This window comes from Drosophila willistoni (assembly GCF_018902025.1).
Source record: "Drosophila willistoni isolate 14030-0811.24 chromosome XR unlocalized genomic scaffold, UCI_dwil_1.1 Seg143, whole genome shotgun sequence".
Taxonomy (NCBI): domain Eukaryota; kingdom Metazoa; phylum Arthropoda; class Insecta; order Diptera; family Drosophilidae; genus Drosophila; species Drosophila willistoni.
The window spans coordinates 7,124,477-7,143,017 of NW_025814056.1; the positions used below are offsets into that span (position 1 = coordinate 7,124,477).

At 37.3% G+C, this 18,541-nt stretch overlaps 2 protein-coding genes across 4 annotated transcripts; one reads left to right on the top strand and one right to left on the bottom strand.

Moving 5' to 3' along the window:
- Positions 1-7,604: 7,604 nt before the first annotated feature.
- Positions 7,605-12,291, bottom strand: LOC26529588 (inositol polyphosphate 5-phosphatase E). Of its 2 annotated transcripts, none has more exons than XM_015177841.3 (5): positions 12,163-12,291; positions 11,578-11,623; positions 9,833-11,519; positions 8,848-9,762; positions 7,605-8,326 (listed from the first exon to the last, which is right to left on the bottom strand). In XM_015177841.3, the coding sequence occupies exons 3-5, from the start codon at positions 11,059-11,061 to the stop codon at positions 8,218-8,220; spliced, it is 2,253 nt and encodes a 750-aa protein (XP_015033327.1). In that variant the 5' UTR covers positions 11,062-11,519; positions 11,578-11,623; positions 12,163-12,291; the 3' UTR covers positions 7,605-8,217. The 2 variants fall into 2 exon arrangements, with proteins under 2 accessions (XP_015033327.1, XP_023033101.1); XM_023177333.2 differs by having other exon boundaries at positions 9,833-11,525.
- A 249-nt stretch (positions 12,292-12,540) lies between these two features.
- Positions 12,541-18,074, top strand: LOC6645203 (spermine synthase). 2 transcript variants are annotated; one of them, XM_023177284.2, is made up of 4 exons: positions 12,541-12,980; positions 14,419-14,530; positions 16,178-16,300; positions 16,356-18,074. In XM_023177284.2, the coding sequence occupies exons 1-4, from the start codon at positions 12,696-12,698 to the stop codon at positions 16,937-16,939; spliced, it is 1,104 nt and encodes a 367-aa protein (XP_023033052.1). In that variant the 5' UTR covers positions 12,541-12,695; the 3' UTR covers positions 16,940-18,074. The 2 variants fall into 2 exon arrangements, with proteins under 2 accessions (XP_023033052.1, XP_002068213.2); XM_002068177.4 differs by lacking the exon at positions 14,419-14,530 and adding an exon at positions 15,623-15,731 and having other exon boundaries at positions 12,545-12,980.
- The last annotated feature ends 467 nt before the right edge of the window (positions 18,075-18,541 follow it).

Sequence of the window (18,541 nt, forward strand, 5' to 3'; positions counted from 1 at the left end):
CTTATCCATAAACATTATCTGATATGAACGTGACCTTTCAAATTCAACTATATATCCGAACATTTTAATCGCATTTGGTTAGAATTTTCATGAAATACTATTAAATATTTATAAAACAAAAAATTGATTTGATTTCCATTTGTAAAGGTATTAGGGGGATTCTTAAACATAATCTCGAAATAAATACAATTTTAAACACTTTTTGACATGTTTTAAAACATATAAAAACAATTGATGGAAAAGAGTTCTATTTTTCTTATACAACAGAATAGGTATAATGTACGTAAATATTTACAAAGTTTAGAGAAAAAAATCTTAAATATTTTAAAACTAATGCAAATTTACCCCGAAAATTATATTAAAATTCAACAAGACATTTTTGATTATTTTGGCATATACCAAGCTAAGTTGAAAAAGTGTGAGCACAATACGAATCGAAATCCAATAAAAAAAAAAGATGAAACACAATTTTATGGATACAATGCAATAAAGTGAAGAAATATTTTATAAAAAAAATTTCTATCGGCATAGTCCTTGGACAATAGGATAAAGATTTCAACTATAACTTTGTAAAAACCCTCATTAACCCATTTAAGCCATATTCAAAGAAGCCAAACCATGAGGTTTGGCTTTTTATTAAGCAAAAATTAACGATTTTATTTTAAATTAGTTTGCTTTTTCTATGATGGATGATGAATGGTCCTTCGATCTACCTACCTATCTCTCTTCCCCAAGTTTCTCTATCACTTCGTTGGCCAGATATAGCAGAGAGTCAGTCAATCAGCGGGGTTGCAATTGAAAATGCAATCAAGCCAAAGAGAAATACTTATCACTCGTGCTCCAAGAACAGAAGCCTCGAAAAGCTCTTAACAGACGACCTGTCGCCATTTATTAAAACAAAAAAAAAAAAAAAGAATAAAAATTTTCCTACAACGTTGTGTTGTGCAGCATTTTATCTAGAGGGATACCTGATGGAAGGAAGGGTGGGATGCCCCCATTGGCATCTTGGATTGCTGCTTGTTGCCACCTTCTCGTACTCCTTCTGCTCCTCTTTCTCCATCTGCTGTCTCAGCGTTTATATTGTGAGTCGCGGGTTTTAGCTCTCGTTTGCTGCGTGTTCTTGGTGTGAGTCTAAATGTGTGTGTGTGTGTGTGTGTGTTTTTTTTTTTCTTCTTTTTTTCTGCATGCAGATTATGTTTTCATTAAATTATGGTAGCTATGGTTACTTTTATACAATCCAAAGCTACTTCAAACACGAGAGTGGTAGAGTGCGAAACCATTGCGACCATCCATCCACCCCTGCCCCCGCCCACCCCAACCCCCAAAAGGCACCCCCATGACAAGGAACCAAAAAAAAAATAAATAACAATGAAATAAAATAAAAAAAAAAAAGAAAAAGCCAAAATGGAAACGAAACGAAAAGAAAAAGTATGCGCATAATAGAAAGTAATACTGCAAAATGGGGGACAAAAGGTAAGGGTGAAGCGGGGTTGGGAAGGGGGAAACGAAATGAAATGGAGATGCTGCAAAAGTAGTCAAAGAAAATGGTAGTTTATTTTTATTGCATTACGTAGAGTGAAAACTGTGTGTGTGTGTGTGTGTGTGTGTGTGTGTGTGTGTGTGTGTGTGTGTGTGTGTGTGTGTGTGTGTGTGTGTGTGTGTGTGTGTGTGTGTGTGTGTGTGTGTGTGTGTGTGTGTGTGTACACTCGCGTTCGAATTGGTGCATTTACATGCAGGCCTTGTGATCGTGACATGTGCGACGATGTGTACGACGCACGAAGAAGCAGGAGCAGGAGAAGTCGAAGGAGAAATGCCTTGCAAACGGAAACGGAAGTGCCATCTTTTTGACTCGAAATTCACGCCAAGTGTATGCATATGTATATTCGTGTGTGTGTGTGTGTGTATATGTTGTTGTATTTTAGTGCGGCACGTACATTTATTACTTTTTTGCTTACTTGCCACCCCTTCCCTCATCTTCCCGTTGTTGCCCCTCTACTGATAGTCGCTGTGGCAGCTCCTTTTTTCACCTCCTCCTCGTCCTCTTCAGTTGCATGCAAAGCGGTTTTCATTTTTTATTGCAAATATGTAACGTGCCGCATGCGAATTGCTTGCTTTTAGCCTCAGTCTAACCGAGTCTCTCTTTCCAGCAGCCTTGGTAGCCTTTTCGGCACCACCAAAGAGCCATGGCTCTTAATGTTAACGTTTTTTTTTTCGTTGTTGCCCCACTTGGCGCAGCAAAAATATGAAAAATATTCGTAATAGAGTTGTTTGAAAATGTACAATAAGCATTCAAGTGGCCTCGCTGAATGTCGAAACGAATGTATGTATGTATGAATGAAAGAAGGATCCCTCCTGTCTCCATCAGTATCTCCATCTCTTTTTTGAGGCATGGGCATAAAATGGGGCGTGAATATGACTATGAAACTGCCGCTAATGTGGAATCTTTTTATTGTTAACCAGTTGAAATTTCAAATGCCATGGGCAACATTATCAATGTGCTTAAAATATGCACAAATGGCGCATACCATACACAAAATGGCCGCTTGAACACGACATTTTGAATTTTTACACACACAAAAATTATAAGCGCAATCAAATGAATAATTCATATGCCTCAAACAAAACTCATTAAAGATAATTAAAAGCAACCAAATTCAATGCTTAGTTGAACCTCAAGATAAACGACTTGTCTTATTTATGAAATTGACAGTAAATATTATGAACTCAACAACAGAAATCCAAGATTCCTTTTAGACCAAGTCAAATGATCTTAATTGACTTAAATTGCAATTGAAAGTATTCCAAAATGATTTCACCGAATTGGCTCTTAAATATGTATACAATAATCTACCAATCTACCAGATTTTCTATATTCCACTGTTGAGTATGTCCTGCTTCAAGGTTTTAAATATCTGTAAACGTCCACAAGCTACTGCACATATCCATCAGCTCACTGCATCCGACTCCTGTTGCTCCTTTGACACCTCCTGGATCTTCTCTTGCTCTCGACTTCAACCACCTTGCCAGAGTTTCATACGAGGGCTGTCATATATCTTTTCCAAATGGCTAATAAATATAAAAAGTTTTTACATAAAAATTCCTTTTTTTTTTTTTAAATATTCCATAGGTCACAGCAGTTGCTTCACTTTTCTTAAGAAATCTCCAAATAGGTTTTTGAACTCTCTAATTGCTTGTTGTGAGAGAATAATAAGATGTCATTGCGTTCCTAGGCAGGACTTTAAGGCGGATGACTTATTAATTCAAACAAAATTTTACGAAATGTGTGAGAGTTCGTTTTGTAATGATTGCGAATGAATTCGGCGACGAATTTCTTTAAAGATTTCCGGCAAACTGAATTGTCAGTCCTACGGTGGTCTAGCGAAACAATAGCCTCATGACTTATTTTCCCGAAAAAACAGTCCACCATCTGCTTCAAAATGCTTTGTGTTTGAGCAACTTTTATTAGATTTATCTCATCTTAGAATACCCAGACGGTCGTTTGCTCTTTAGTTTCCGGCTACATAAATCCCTAATTCATCATTTGTCACAATTTGATAAACGTCTTCTGAAGTACTCCACTCGATAAGAGCCTTTTTATACAGTGAAATGGTAAGATCTAAACTATACAACATTAACAAATCTTTTGTACCATTGGAACTAATGTGGAAGGATGCCTATATCGGACAGTATGTACCATGTCCATAGTAAACTAACAATTCACGGCTACCAACCGATTTCGGATGATCATAATCAAATTCTGCAAACCAAAACTAAGTTAATTAACATCTATGTCGGGATAATCCCCGTCAAAAGTTGTGAAAAATAATCTAACGAAAACGATTTTAAGAAATTTCCCACGAAAACCAAATGTATTTTAAGACCATTGTACGTTTAACTAATGATAGACACCAGTATCAACAATGCCCGAAATATAAATAGCAGCCCTCGTACATACATACATATGAAATATGTTCTCTATTTGACTGTACGAGTCCTTCTGATATACGACTATAGTATAACGTATCCCACACTCTGATGTAGTTTGCAATATGCAAGTGCCGGGATGTCCGGGAGTCTGGGAGTCCGGGTGGAAGGCAAAATTTTAATAATTTCTGCATCTTCAACACTTTGAATAAAAATTGTTGCTTTGATGATGGAAACGACAGCATCCAGAAGCGTAACTAACAATAAAACTTTTTAGTGTGAAGCTGGAAAAAAGAGGAAAGGCGACACACAAAAAACAGAGAAAAGGGAATATATATACATACATATATAGTATATATGGACACATATGAAGTCATAAAGTCATATTAACACGTACGAATGCGCACAGGATATTAATGTGCAGTGGCAACAGCAACAACAACAACAACAACAACAAACAACAACTATAGAAAGTTGAGAAAAAGGCAAATGGTGGGGAATGGTGGGCCTGAGGTAGGGCCATAGTTTTTATGCGCCAAGTTGCTGCCGCCTGACTTCAATGTTAATATAATTTCATATATATTGTGGTTAATTTTTGTACGTGCAACGGCTGCAAAGTAATCAACAAAAACCGAAACGAGGAAACAAAATCATAATGAAGGAAAGTCATGAGCCAAGGAAATGAGTTAAGTTGAGTTGAGTTGAGGAAATTTTTTGTTTTCTCGCCGTTTTTATCTGCGCATTTTCATTTTGAAACCGCCGCAAACTAATTTCATCCAATGACCCCAAAAAGTATGCAATACAACAGAAAGAACAAAAAAAAAAGCAATTCACAAACCTTTATGAATTTCTCTAGCAACAACAATTGCAACAGCAACAGAAACAGAAGCAACATTTGGCCATTTGGCCGACCACAGCGCAAAAATTGCAATAAACAAAACGCATGCGAAATTTTCGTTTTTTTGTTCGTCTTATTGCTTCACAATCGCGGTCTGCCAAAAAGGGTTAACACAATGGCCCAAGCATTCGGCTCAGAGCGACAGCCATTTGACCAATACGAATGAAAGTGGGAGTGAGAGTGGGGGATGGACATGAAGGACATGTGCCCCCTCCCAAAGTTCCGTGGTACGGGGAGTGTTAACTTTTCAATCGTTGGCAGTTGCCCGCTTGGCCTCGAGTTGGCCCAAAATGATTTTGGCCCAAAAATGGATGGGGACAACCGCATCGGAACTCATCCAAACACAATTTCGAGGGATGTTAATGCATTTTTGCAATCATTTATCAATAGTTCTGAGTTATAAATAGCGATTTCTAAATGTTAGAAATTGTATTAAAAATACAATTCAATCCCGGGCTGGTCAGCAGTGCCGGATTAGTCAAATACATATATGGTAGGATTACTGAATGGAAGAATGATTTAATGTGTAAATTAAAAAAATCACATTTTAAAGCTTCAATTTATTCAAATTTAATTTATAATTGGAATGGAACTTAAGCTAATAGTCAAAATCAAGTTCATCTTTTCAAGCCAGACAAAAAATGGAAATAAATATCAAAGTATTCCAAAAAATTTTAATTTTATGAAACTCTAATTAAATCAATTTATGGAGTATTTGAAATATACCTATATATATATATCTTCATTTTCAAGTTGGAATAATGTCTTTCAATCTGAACTAAAATCTCGCAAAATTCATTTTTTACAAATTTTTTGCAAAAAGTAGACTTTTTTCAAAAATCGAGTTGAAATTAATTTTTCCATACTCTCGTTTTTAATGCCATTATAAAATATTCCGCTTTAAATGAGATATACATTTTAGAAATCGGTTTTAAATTGACGAAAATACAGTTTAAGCAAAATAGGTGGAAAAACCAAAGATCATTTTAAAAATATCTCAAATAATTCTTTACATTTTCGACGAATTTATAAAATTCGAGAATCACTTTTCTTATTAAAAAGCAATCTTTGCATTTAAATTTTTAATAATCGGGTTGAAATTTATTTCTCCTAATATCCAAGTTTTTAGTGCCATTTTTAAAGATGGTAACTTACGATTTAATTGGGGTAAACATTTTTATAGGCAGAGCGACAAAAAAGCGTTTGGTTCAAAAATTCTAAAAAACAAAACCATTATCATTGGGAAATGCTTTTATATTTTCATTCATGTTCTAATATCTTTTTATTCCTACAGGATCCAGGATTAGGATCAGGATTACATTACTAAAAAATTCTTTACACAAATACAACAACAAAAAAGACGGCGACTGAGACAAGTTTTTCCACTATTATTTCCATATGGATCGTTAAGTGATCGAAAACTCACTCTTCTTGCCCGTCAATGTCCCAACCGCATATTTATAAAGAAATAGATCAACAAGTTGATTTAAAATCACAGATATCAACCCAAAAATTCTTTCCAAATCAAATTTTGTAAAGATTGTAAGATATATTATGAAATTTTGGAGGGTGATATCTGATATTTAAGGGGGAAATTCATCAAATATGTATATAATGGGGTATAGATGCGTATCTTAATTGTTCAGAAGAAACGTAATAACATCTCACTGCAAATTGCTGAACAAAACTAACTTTAATAAAATATCCAATAAGATGAAAATCCCAGTTTTACCATTTTTTCATCCAAAAATTTCTAACCGAATACTATTTAAATAAACAAAGTTCTGAACATTGATTTGTATTTTAAATGTCCCATTTTTTTGCATAATCTTTTGATTGATACTCCTCAACAGGCTCTCGTAGTGGAGCATAGGCGTTTTTGCATCAACAAAAACACCCACGAAATCGCCTCATTGTGAATGTTGGGAGCCTAGACCGCGAGGCCACTTATATGACGGACAAGTGGTGCGATGCGGTGGCCAGTGGCCATCGGTGCCAACTTCAGCGAACGCCAACCAATCGTCATGGCAATAAATTGCCGTCCCCATGGCCGTTCTCGTTCATCTCCACCACTCAGCGGGAAGCGGTGGTGAGCGGCGGCGGCGAGGCCAACTCAAGCTGAAATTGGTCAAAAGTTTAACATATTTGCGTTCATGTGCGGAGTGCAGAGGCTAAACCCCAACCACAGCAGTGAGCCGGGCAAGCGGGCAGGCTGGCAAACAGCAGGCGCCATCGTCAACTGCTTTTGTGTGTCCTTTTTCTGTGCATTTTTGGGTAAATAAACGAGTTGCAGTATTTTCGAGTGCTGCACGCGACCGGCCACACATCACGGTCGTTTGCTGTGGTGAGTCCTTCACATGAGAGATGGCGAATGGTGAGGGGACGGATTTAAAAACATATATGAATATTGAAATATGCATGGAAAATCTGTAAATATAAGAAAAATACAATAAACGAATATAAAAATAAACCAAAACAACACAAATAACAAAAACTTCTGCACAATATGTAACAAAAACAAATTATTCTTTTAGTGTAAAAAAATTATTGTATGTAAAAGAGGAGGAAAAAAAACATAGTAGCTAAGTTATACACTAAACAATTCAACAATCAAATAAATAATGAGGCACTAATTAATAACACAACTTACTAAATATATAAGCGATAACAATCAACAACAATTTTAACTAGGTTTAAAGCAAAAGTTGTTTTTTTTTCATAAGCTGTATATACATACATATGTATGTGTGTATATCTATAGAGATATATGTATATTCATTTAGTTTTTACTTTTATATTACATTTTCATTGTAGCTTCATAAATATAATTTGACTTCATTTAAATATTTGCACTAAACTATTAATAATTAGCTAACAGATTTCAGGATTTTGCTATACACTAGGCTTGTGCATTTAAAGTATACATATATATTTATCTATATATTCATATATTTTGTATATATAAAGAGAGAGGTACATATTTGTTACTCTGTGGAGTATATGTATTCAATTTCATAAGGAACCTTTTACAACTAAGTAAGGCCAAAGACCTTAAGGCAATAATATTGAACTACTGCAGCAGCATGAGTATTAAAGTATTCTTTAGTTATTTAGTTTTCATTTATAGTATTTCTGCAGCATCTTGTTCTATCCTTTGGTTTTCTTTTGTTTGTTTTTTGGTATTCGACTTTAGGCTAAACTAAGTATAATACAAAGGCATTACACAACCGTAGGAAATAATATTTATATATATATAGACAATGTCCTGACTAGCAGACAGAATCAGTTTAAATGAGTTATTCCAGATCAAGATTAAGCTAACGATCTAGAGTTTTAGTTTTGACTAGTGTCTCTCTCTCTCTCTCGCTCTCTTTCTCTAGCTCTCTCTTTTTTTTCTACTGTATGGCACATACAGCCGAGGCACCTGTATATTGGTTATTAAGACGTCGTCTCATCCCTTCCAGATAAATGTCACGACTAAATAAACCAGCGGCCAGTGGAATTCTGAAAAAAATTAAAAAAGGGAGGTGAAAAAAACACATTAGTCTAAATAAATCGTACATCTAATTGCCATAATTGCATTAAGCATTAGGCTGTATAGTAATTTACGAGTAATAGTTTCTGTTACAATAGCTTTGGATTGAAATCAATCAATTATATTAAAGCTTTGTGGATACTTAATATTTTTTGTCTACTTTTTCCCAACGAAAGCTTTATTTTCAAACTAAAAACAGATTATTTTTAAAATGTCTACTGCTATATTTTAAGCAAATTATTGAAACGCACACAATTAGGCATAACTATTTTAGTAAGTAGTAGTTTTCTCACTAAGAAACTAAGAGATAAGAGTCAATATTGATTCAGTCAAATCTATATAGATTTATAAAGTCATCTGATGTGAAAAAGATTCAACATTACTTTAAGAGATTGCTAAACTATTAGTTGTAGGAAATTTTGAGATTTCTATGATACTGCTAAATTCTGATCCAGCTACAAAGAAGCTGGCAAATTGGTTAAATACTCACGCATCGGTTCCAGCTCGTATGAGAGTGCGAAATAGAGCCCACACTGGCTTGTGATCTGAGGTGGTAATCGATGGCACCGAATCGTACAGCAGACATTGAACATAAGGTTGCGTGGGTGTGGATATGCCCGGCACGATGCTTTGTCGTCTTATAACCAGACCTTGAACCTGACGATATTTATATAGTATCCTATCGGTATAGGCCGGAGCCCGTTGCTTTGATGAGGTATCAAAATTCTGGCTACCCGGATCATATTTGTAGGTGGGTGGAAACGTTATATTTGCCTCCATGAAGCCACGAAAAGCTGCACCATCTGCAAGAACCGACGTAAGCTGATCCGTATGCATATAGCCATGGGGCAAATGCGAGGGTAATGGAAATTTTGTGTTTTGTATCCATTCTAGCAATTTTTCACGCGGTTCGCTCAATCGGAAATTAAGATCACCGCACCAAAAGACATTGTCAAAGTTTTGGGTAACATCCTTGTTCTTGTGCCTTAGATTGGGTAAATTCCGTGGCAGATCCAAGGCGTTAATAATGCGTTTAACATCTGATACACGTTCCTTCACCTTCTGCTGGTGCGCCGTCAAATGGGAGGTGACAAAGAGCATAGAGGTACCGAATAGGCAGAAGGATATTGCCACAGCGCCTTTTGTGCGAAAAGCCGAACCCGTGCGCACCGACATCGATGCATCTTCTGGCGCTGAGCAATACCAAATGAGATCACGTCGCATATAGACAGCCAAGTGGAGAGTGCCCAATGTCGTTGAATGGAATAGCACATGGGATGGTCCAAGGGTCTCCTGCAATGTGACCTCCCATTCAAAACGATCTGGGGTGGATTCCTGTGTGCCAACCACCACAATATCCGGAACATGTTCAACATTCGCTGGCAACACGAAATCATTCATTTGCCTAAAGAAACGCAAAAAATTTTAAAAAGTCAAAGATCTATGCGAAATTTTCATTCAATTGCGTGACTCACTTGGGCGGACTGTGACCATTCATATTCCAAGTGCCCACAAAAATGGTGACCTCCTTTTGGGGCAACACTCGACTCAGTTCGCTGGGACCCAATAGCGAGGAGGAACCCAAGCGGCCATCAAGATAGCTACGCTCACGTGCTTTCTCAGCTGGTATCAAGTTGAGAGCATGTGCAGCCACCAAAGCTTGACGAGCCAAATTGGATCCGGAACCCTGACGTTGAAGTGTCATATTCTCATGGGACATGAAACGCATGCCGGGCATTTCCTGTTCCACACTATGCCCATCTTCCTCCTGTGTGGCAATATTCGGCGATGACATGTGCTGCGGAGTGGTTGCCCTTTTTATGTCCACCACCTCATCCGAAGACTGTTGCAGCGGAGGCAATTCCTTGCCTGGTGGATACAGTTTCAAACGCAGACGTGATCGGCATGCCGAAACAGCAATTGGACGTATGGGCGCACGATGTAGGCTATCGCTTCGCGTTGACAGATTAGTGGGCGATGCTGAGGTGGCCATGGCGGATGTTGAGAAGAATGTCTTTGTGGCGACTGGAGATTCTGGTGCACTGGCACATTCGCTCGATGGCCGCGGACGCTGAAACGTAGATGCTGCCCCTTCGCTAGAGTTTAGCGATCCCGATTGATTATCCACCATGCTCCAACTTAAGGAGAGATTGTCTCGACGCAGTACATTCCCATTGTCCGGTATGGAGTTGTAACGCACTGTTACTGGTGGTGTTAGGGGCTTCTTTTCGGCTTTGCAGCATAGACTGAACTGATGGCTAAATCGATTATGATTGGGCGAACGATGTTTGGGTGACTTGCGACGCATGACCACATCGGCTCCGCCATCACTCTGGGAACCAGCATCACTACTATAGCGATGTGTATGCCCTTTACTCTTGGCCGTGGGTTTACTACGCCTATGGAAGCTTATTAGGGCACTGTGCGATTTCTCGAGCGGTAGAGTTTGACTTTTATGATGATTAGCAGCCACTACATGGTTTTGTGAAATTGTGCTGATCTCAAGTGGGGCAGCTGCACATTTGGCAAAACTGACATCATATTGGCCACAGGCCGAAACGGGTCGACGCTGCTGCTGATGTGGAGAGTCGGGTGTAACGGGATGTGGCTCCACTTTGCTAGGTCGTTTCGTTAGCAAACCAAACAACGATCTCGGACTGTTGGAGGAGCTGGCAGCAATGCGTTCCTCGCTGCCCTGATTCATGGCGGCAACTATATATTTTTTTTCCTATGCAATTGTAATTGTAATTGAATGTCGTTGTCGCTCGTCGTCGTCCTCCTTCTATAGCCGCTCCTCTGCTTACATCACACGACCCTACGAACTGCTGGAAGCTGCTGAGATTCTCTTTTTGTGTTAACTATTATCACTGGGATCGCTCGTGTGTGTGAGTTGTTCATATTGTGTTGTCGGCCACTTGTGTGGCATTGTTCGCATTCAATTTATATATGCACATATTAATAGTTGCGGCGACGGACTACAACACGATGAACGACGTCACCATCATCATCATCATTACCGTCATCATCATCATCATCATCACCAACATCATCATCTTTATCGGGTGCAGGCAAATGCCAAGTTTTTTCTCATCAGATTGTGATGTGACGTCTTCGGCACTCTTGTGCTAATCATCAGCCCATGGGTATAATCCTCGTCTCTGCCTGAAACTGGAATTAGTTCAATTCTTGTTTCACAATCCACAATTAACTCAACTCTTACCTGTTTCTCCGGGTTAGTAGCGGTTTCCAGCCAGAACAAACGAGTCCTGAAAAAGAAAGAGTATATGAATGAGTGGGGGGCGAGGGAGAACAAAAATCAATACCGCAAATCATCGCTTCACGTTGCTCCGGCAATGCCTGGGGACACACACACACATATACACAAACACATTCAGAATTGAAGTGAACAGGGGTAAGTGGGTGGTGGGTGGCAAGGGTGGACTACGTAACAACATTGGCATGTTGTTGGGCCCCCACGCAGGCGACATCATCCCACATACACACATAAAAACACATACAAACGCACATTATTGTGTAGCTACGACGGCATTATTTCGCTTACTCGTCTTATGTCTGATTTAGAGAGATTTATAATTAGCTGCCGCGCTCTGCCCATTGCCTATTGTTGCCGCCAAATAATTGCCTTGAACGCGAGCTACACCAAGAACAACAACCACAACAACATTAACGTGCCGTGCGACGCAATGGCAATTTTATTTTTTTTGTGTGGCTATCAAATCCAAGTTCAGGTTCACGATCGAATCCCAATGACATTGGGACAATTGATAGTTTTTGTTATTTTTACCTGTAATTTATGCTTCTTCCACGGCTAATTTATGTAATTGTTAATGTTGTGCCGCGTTCTTCTCCGTCAACAAATCGTCTACATTTAAATTGTTTATTCCAATTGCGGACACAACATTAGTGTTGAGCAGGGCCACACATAGAGTGCTCGGTTAGTGTTGCCTAGCAACTCAATTGATATGCGATATTTGCGTGTCACGCAATACAAATGTTTTGTTGATTATAAATGTTCATAATTTATTTCTTCATCTAAAAATGCGTAAGCTTAATTCACTCACTAATTGAACATTCTATCAGATAAGTATGATTTATATATTGCAGTACCTTACTGTGGCAACTACTATTGCTCATCTCTAGAAAAGTCGATAACTTATCGTCTGGACCATCGATAGGCCAGCATGCGTTGCGCGCATTAACACTTGCCTGAACGAACCAACTAACCGACAGAAAAGTTAAGACCGCTCAAAACCAAAAACATACCAGAAAAAAGTCGGTGCCGACGGATATCAAAGGATTAGCTTCTTACCAAAAACAATGGCAGCCCAAACCATTCTATTTGATTTCACACTAGACAAGGATAAAACAGCTGATGCCCAGCAACGACAGGAGGTGGCAAAAATACTAAGAAATGAATTGGAGCATGTTTTCCCTCAACTGGAGCTGGCCTACAGCATGGAGTCTGAGGAGAACGGTTACTTTTCTGTTCTCCACGAGAACAAGGATACCATAATCACTTGTCGCATATTCCAGCATGGTCTACTGACTCTCAACGTGGAGTATTATTTACCCGATGGCAAGGAGCCGATCATATCCTTTGATGTATGTATTTGAATAGCTCTTAGATAACCAAATTGTCAGACATTCACACACACACACACACACACACACATACACTGACTCACACCCCCATACATAAAGCATTTACCGTTGTTCCCCATCTCCCTTCTATGGATTTACTGTGGCAGACGACACCACGTCACTTTAAGGGTGTTTAAGAAAGGGGAGGAGAGGGCAAACATCTTTCGTTCCTTTTTTTTTTTTTTGGTCAGGGTCGGGGCAGCAGCCTGGTAGAAACCGAGGAAAATTGATTTTCCGCACATGTGCGAAGTCCGTGTGAATGTGTGTTTGTGTGTGATGTACGCTCTCATGTGTAGGAGGAGGTGTGTCAGTTGCACTTGACCGTTTCGCCTTAGCCATTGTCGCATCAAAGGCAAACTTGGTCAGGGTCAGTGTCGTCAAGTGTCATCGCTGTCTCTTCAGCCTCTTCATTGTGGCTCGCCCACAACCACACACCTCACCCTATCTTAGCTCAGCCCCCGCTCTCGCTCTCTCTCTCTCTCTAAGGGCCGAGCCCAGCAAAGTGTTATCTAACGATAAGCTTACAAATCGCTCCAATTTCAATTTTCATTTAATGTGTGATGTTAAATCACACTATATGCATATATATATAAAAGTAAACAATTCATTATATACATGTATATATATATCTATCTCTGTTGCTCACTAGCAGCCGCTGCACGTGGGCAGCGGCGACATCGGCGGCGGCGGCGAGTTCATTGATCGAAAAATACGCTTAGAAATAAATTTCACAACCTTTTTTTGTGCAAAATTGTATTTCTTTGAGATTTCACAACTATCTATTTATGTATGTTTGAATTCAAAATACATTCCCTTCTTAGATACATATACAATTAAATTTATATGCCGCCTCCTGTTGTCATTCTGTTTTAAAAAGGCATAAAAACAAAAATGGTTCAACTAAAAATAGTTTTTGTTTGCTGCTTGCCTGGCCTGGCCTTAGCAGGAGGTAGCTTGAAAAGTTTCTAAAAAAAAAAACCAAAACCTACTTAAATAATGCAGATACTTTTATGGTTTGTTAGTTTTTCTAAATTTTTGCAATAAATCAATCTCCAAATGAAATGATTTGATTCAAAATAAATAAAGGATAAACATGTATCTTTTAGTTAAATGAATGTAAACTCAATTACTTAGAAATTGTTGTTTTGTCTCTTCAAATCATTTTGTCATTATCCTACATTCTACAATGTATATATACACTATTTCATTATGGGGAAAATATATCCTCTATAAACCGTGTATGATTTATCATAATTTTCAAACGTCACTTTCGTTCACTTTCAAGCTATTTATTCTTCTTGTCGTTTCAAAAATGTTTCCATTTTTCTTATGCATATATATTATACCATAAGTAAATATATGTGAAATAAAGAAACGAATATTAAATATAAATTTGCAGACCATACGCACATTGGAACTAATTTTACGGCAAAAATTAGATTCCGATCGATCCAAATATTTGCCTCCAATTAAACGTGGTGGATATATCGATATATACATGACTAGCTCAGGTTGGTCAGCAAAATATAAAATCTAACTAACTTATTTATTTAAATACAAGTAAACAAAAAAAAAAAAAAACAACTCAAACAATCAAAAACAAACTATATACAAAATACAAAAGTTTAGCGTTTCTTTACTTTTTTCATTTTTCTATATATTTCTTTGTTTTTTTTTCTTCTAATTTTTCTTCTTTTGGTTTTGCTAATTTCATACATATATAAATATATATATACCCCTTTACTATATACTATATATTTATATATATATGTATATATAAAGACAGAGAGAGTGTTTCTTCCATGCCGACTTTTTATCTCACCCAATTTGTCTATCTCTCTCTCTCTCTCTCTCTCTATCTCTTGCGCTAGCAAATCTAAGCAGCTAACAATTAAATTTGTATCATGATCCATTCAGCAAACAAACAATCGAAACAAAATATATCTGACAAAATATATATAGACCGATATACATATAGTCGGATTTTTGTAAATTTCACCAAATGTTCTCGCTAGTTATTACATACCTTTTTACAAATATGTATATCTCTAGCCGCTGCTAAAACTCTCCTCCTAGTTAAAAATGCCAATTAATCTAGGCAAACTTCTCTTCCTCTTGCATGCTAAATTTAGTTAGCCACTTGAACTTATTTTACTTGTTTAAGTTTCAATTACTATCATTAATGTTTAATATATTTTTTAATTTACTTTATACATACATATATACATATTTTCTATGAAAACAAGTTTTTAATTTATTTAATTTCTTTTCATTTCAATTCATTAAACATTATTTCTATCTCTCTATATATATATATATATCTATGTATCTCTCGGACAACAATTACAACAACAAACAACAACCAAACAAATCAATCAACAATCAAAATTTGTCTTCCACTCTTGATTGATGCACCACCAACATGTGTCCACCTGTAACGTAACCACCTGCCCGCCCTCACCACAACCACCACCAACACCACCTTCAACCACTTCACTGATCGCTCGTTCGTACATTCGCCTCGCCTCGCCTCGTCACTCATCAAAATCAAAATCAAAACCAAAAAAAAAAAACCCAAAAAACAAAATTTCCACCAAACGCAGATCGGCAAAAGTCTGGAAAATTCCCTAGCATTGAAATTGAAAGCACTTAGAGGCCAGAAGCTACCTGCCTTGAAGCGCGGTGATGTCGCTAGGTATTTTCCATCATCAGGTAAAGTAAAATTCCTTCCTATCTCTATCACTATCTCCTCTCTCTATCTATCTATCTAACTGTCTATCTATCTATCTATCACGCCTCTATAACTTTTTAACGAATATATAGAGTTCTACTACTAATCATATTCATAGTGTGGCTTGCTAAGAGCATGACTTGACATCATTCCAAATGAGTTTTCAAAACCATCTGAAATCTTTCGCATGCAAGAGAAGCACTTTTAAGTTTTGTTGTGTATTTTAAAAACCTGATTTCTGTATAATATCTAACACACATATAAATATATTTTCCATAGCCTCTTGTTTTCTAGTCTGCCTTGTTGCTAATGCCAAAAACTATATATTTAAACATAAAAGAAATAAAATTATAAATCAATTTGAACTGTATAATGAACAAGGCATATATCTACGATATTAATTGAATTATCATTCATCCATTCACAGATGAACGCATTATTGAATACGATATCGATACTTTGGTCTACGAGACACGTTCACCGTTCCAGAAGATTCAAATTATGCACTCCAAGACATTGGGAAATATGCTAATACTAGATGAATTGCAAAGTAAGTAAAAATATCAAACTATGTAAATACTCGATACTCAAGAGTTTTGTTTTAGATATCGCCGAGTCTGATTTGATCTATACTGAAACATTGATGGGCCGTGGCATTGAGAACTACGAGGGCAAAGAGATTTGCATTCTTGGCGGTGGGGATGGTGCCCTGCTCTACGAACTGCTCAAAGAGAATCCCAAACATGTGGTTATGCTCGAGATTGATGAACTTGTGATGCAGGCATGCAACAAACATCTCAATTCAATTTGTGGTGATGTCCTGGAGAAACGTAAAACCGATCAATATGAGATTATTGTCGGTGATTGTGTTGAGTATATGAAAAAGTTCATTGCCGAGGGACGTAAATTTGATTATGTTTTTGGTGATCTAACTGACATACCCATATCGGGTGCACCGATTGGTGAATGTTGGGACTTTATACGTACAATATTTGAGCATTCGTTTAAAGTATTGAAACCGGATGGTAAATATCTTACCCATGGCAATGGCACCAGCTGTATTGAATCTTTGGAATTGTTCGAGGAGCAGCTGGGGCTGTTAAAGCCAAAAGTAAAATTCACTACAACTAAAGCGTTTGTGCCATCGTTTATGGAAGAATGGCTTTTCTATCAAGTAACCTTCGCTTGACCAGCTCAAGAGGAAGAGGAAACATTAGCAGCAACAGAGCGACGACTACGACGGGTTAGCAACAACAACAACAACAACATCAACAATAAGATCAGTGAAGAAATTATGCAATCAACTAAAACGACAATTAGTATCACAAAGTGTCTCCAAAATGCTACTTCCAGCACACCACTACTAGAACCATCACAACAAGCAATAAGAACAACAACAACAACACTCGAGCCGATTAGGGAAACGCTCAAACTGCACTCCTATACCATCACTCTTCATGGAGGTGAGCCGAATCCGGTGCCGCCAACGCCAACGCCGCCAAAGCAGCGTCGTCGTCAAAGACGTGTTCACTATCATCATGCATTGGTTTCATAGTGATGGACATTAACATCATCGTCATTATCATCATCAACAAAAAAGACAACCTACATACATCGGTGCCATCATTACCACCGCCGCTGTTGCCATCGCCAGAAAACCACCAACAACGACAACAACAACAACAAGAACACCAGCAACAACTTCACATCCATTTCCACCGCCAAGACAAACACCAATAAAAAGCACTTCCAATGGCTGTTACTTACAACTGATGAGAAAACCAAACCAAATATTTGAACCCAATTTGTTTAATTTAAGTTAGCAATTAATTCACATTTTTCGGCCGATATTGATTTCAACACAAAAACTCAACTCTAAACTTAAGTCGAAAGTACAACAAGGCAACAAAAAAACAAAACAAAAAAGAATGAAGAAGCTAAAAGTGTTATGTATTTGTTTTATGTTTTAATTTAAATTATGTCTAAGCATAAAATGTTTGCAGACTATATGTAGTAGTATTATCATATAACATATATATATACATACTTACATACATACATATTGTATAGAGTGCATTTTCCATTTACGATTTTACATAAATAGTAAGCAGGACCTAACTCGCCTTTGTGTCTGTGTATGTGTGTCTGTATAAAAGAAGAAAGAAAAAAGCGTGTGCGAGGAAATGTAGCATTCAGCACCGTCATTTATATTGCTGTAAAACAACTCAAACCAAAACCAAAAGGGGCAAGTGTCACCTGATACACATTTTAACAAAAACAAAGTACTTAAAAAGTAATAAATAGTCGTACGCAGAAATAATTTAGCAATATGTATTTTTATTTTCTTAGAAAAGTCACTAAATATTTTTTGACCAAGTTAAGGGAAACGGCTTACCATTTGATAAATTGGTTATTGGTTCACTGGTAAAACTAAACTCGGTTTGAATTTATTCACTTACCCGCCATTAGTGTTGGAAACCGTTGGCCGTTGCTCAACATGACATTGCGGAACCAGTTCACTCAAATGCTCAGTTGCTTATTCTGTTAAGTAACAGAGTGAACTGAACTCATGTTAAACAAGTGCTGATCTGCTGATCGGTTCGGGGGAATTCCAAAATATCAATTTATTCATTAAAAAAAATATTCAGCTAATGGTTTTAACCGATCCCTTACATGTTTATTCTGTTTTTTCGCCATCAAGATTTCTGAAAAGGCCATAAACTGATGTTTATTTCAGTTTTGGCACTTTTTCTTTTTAATCTACTAGGATTAGGATTAAAAGGACATTTTC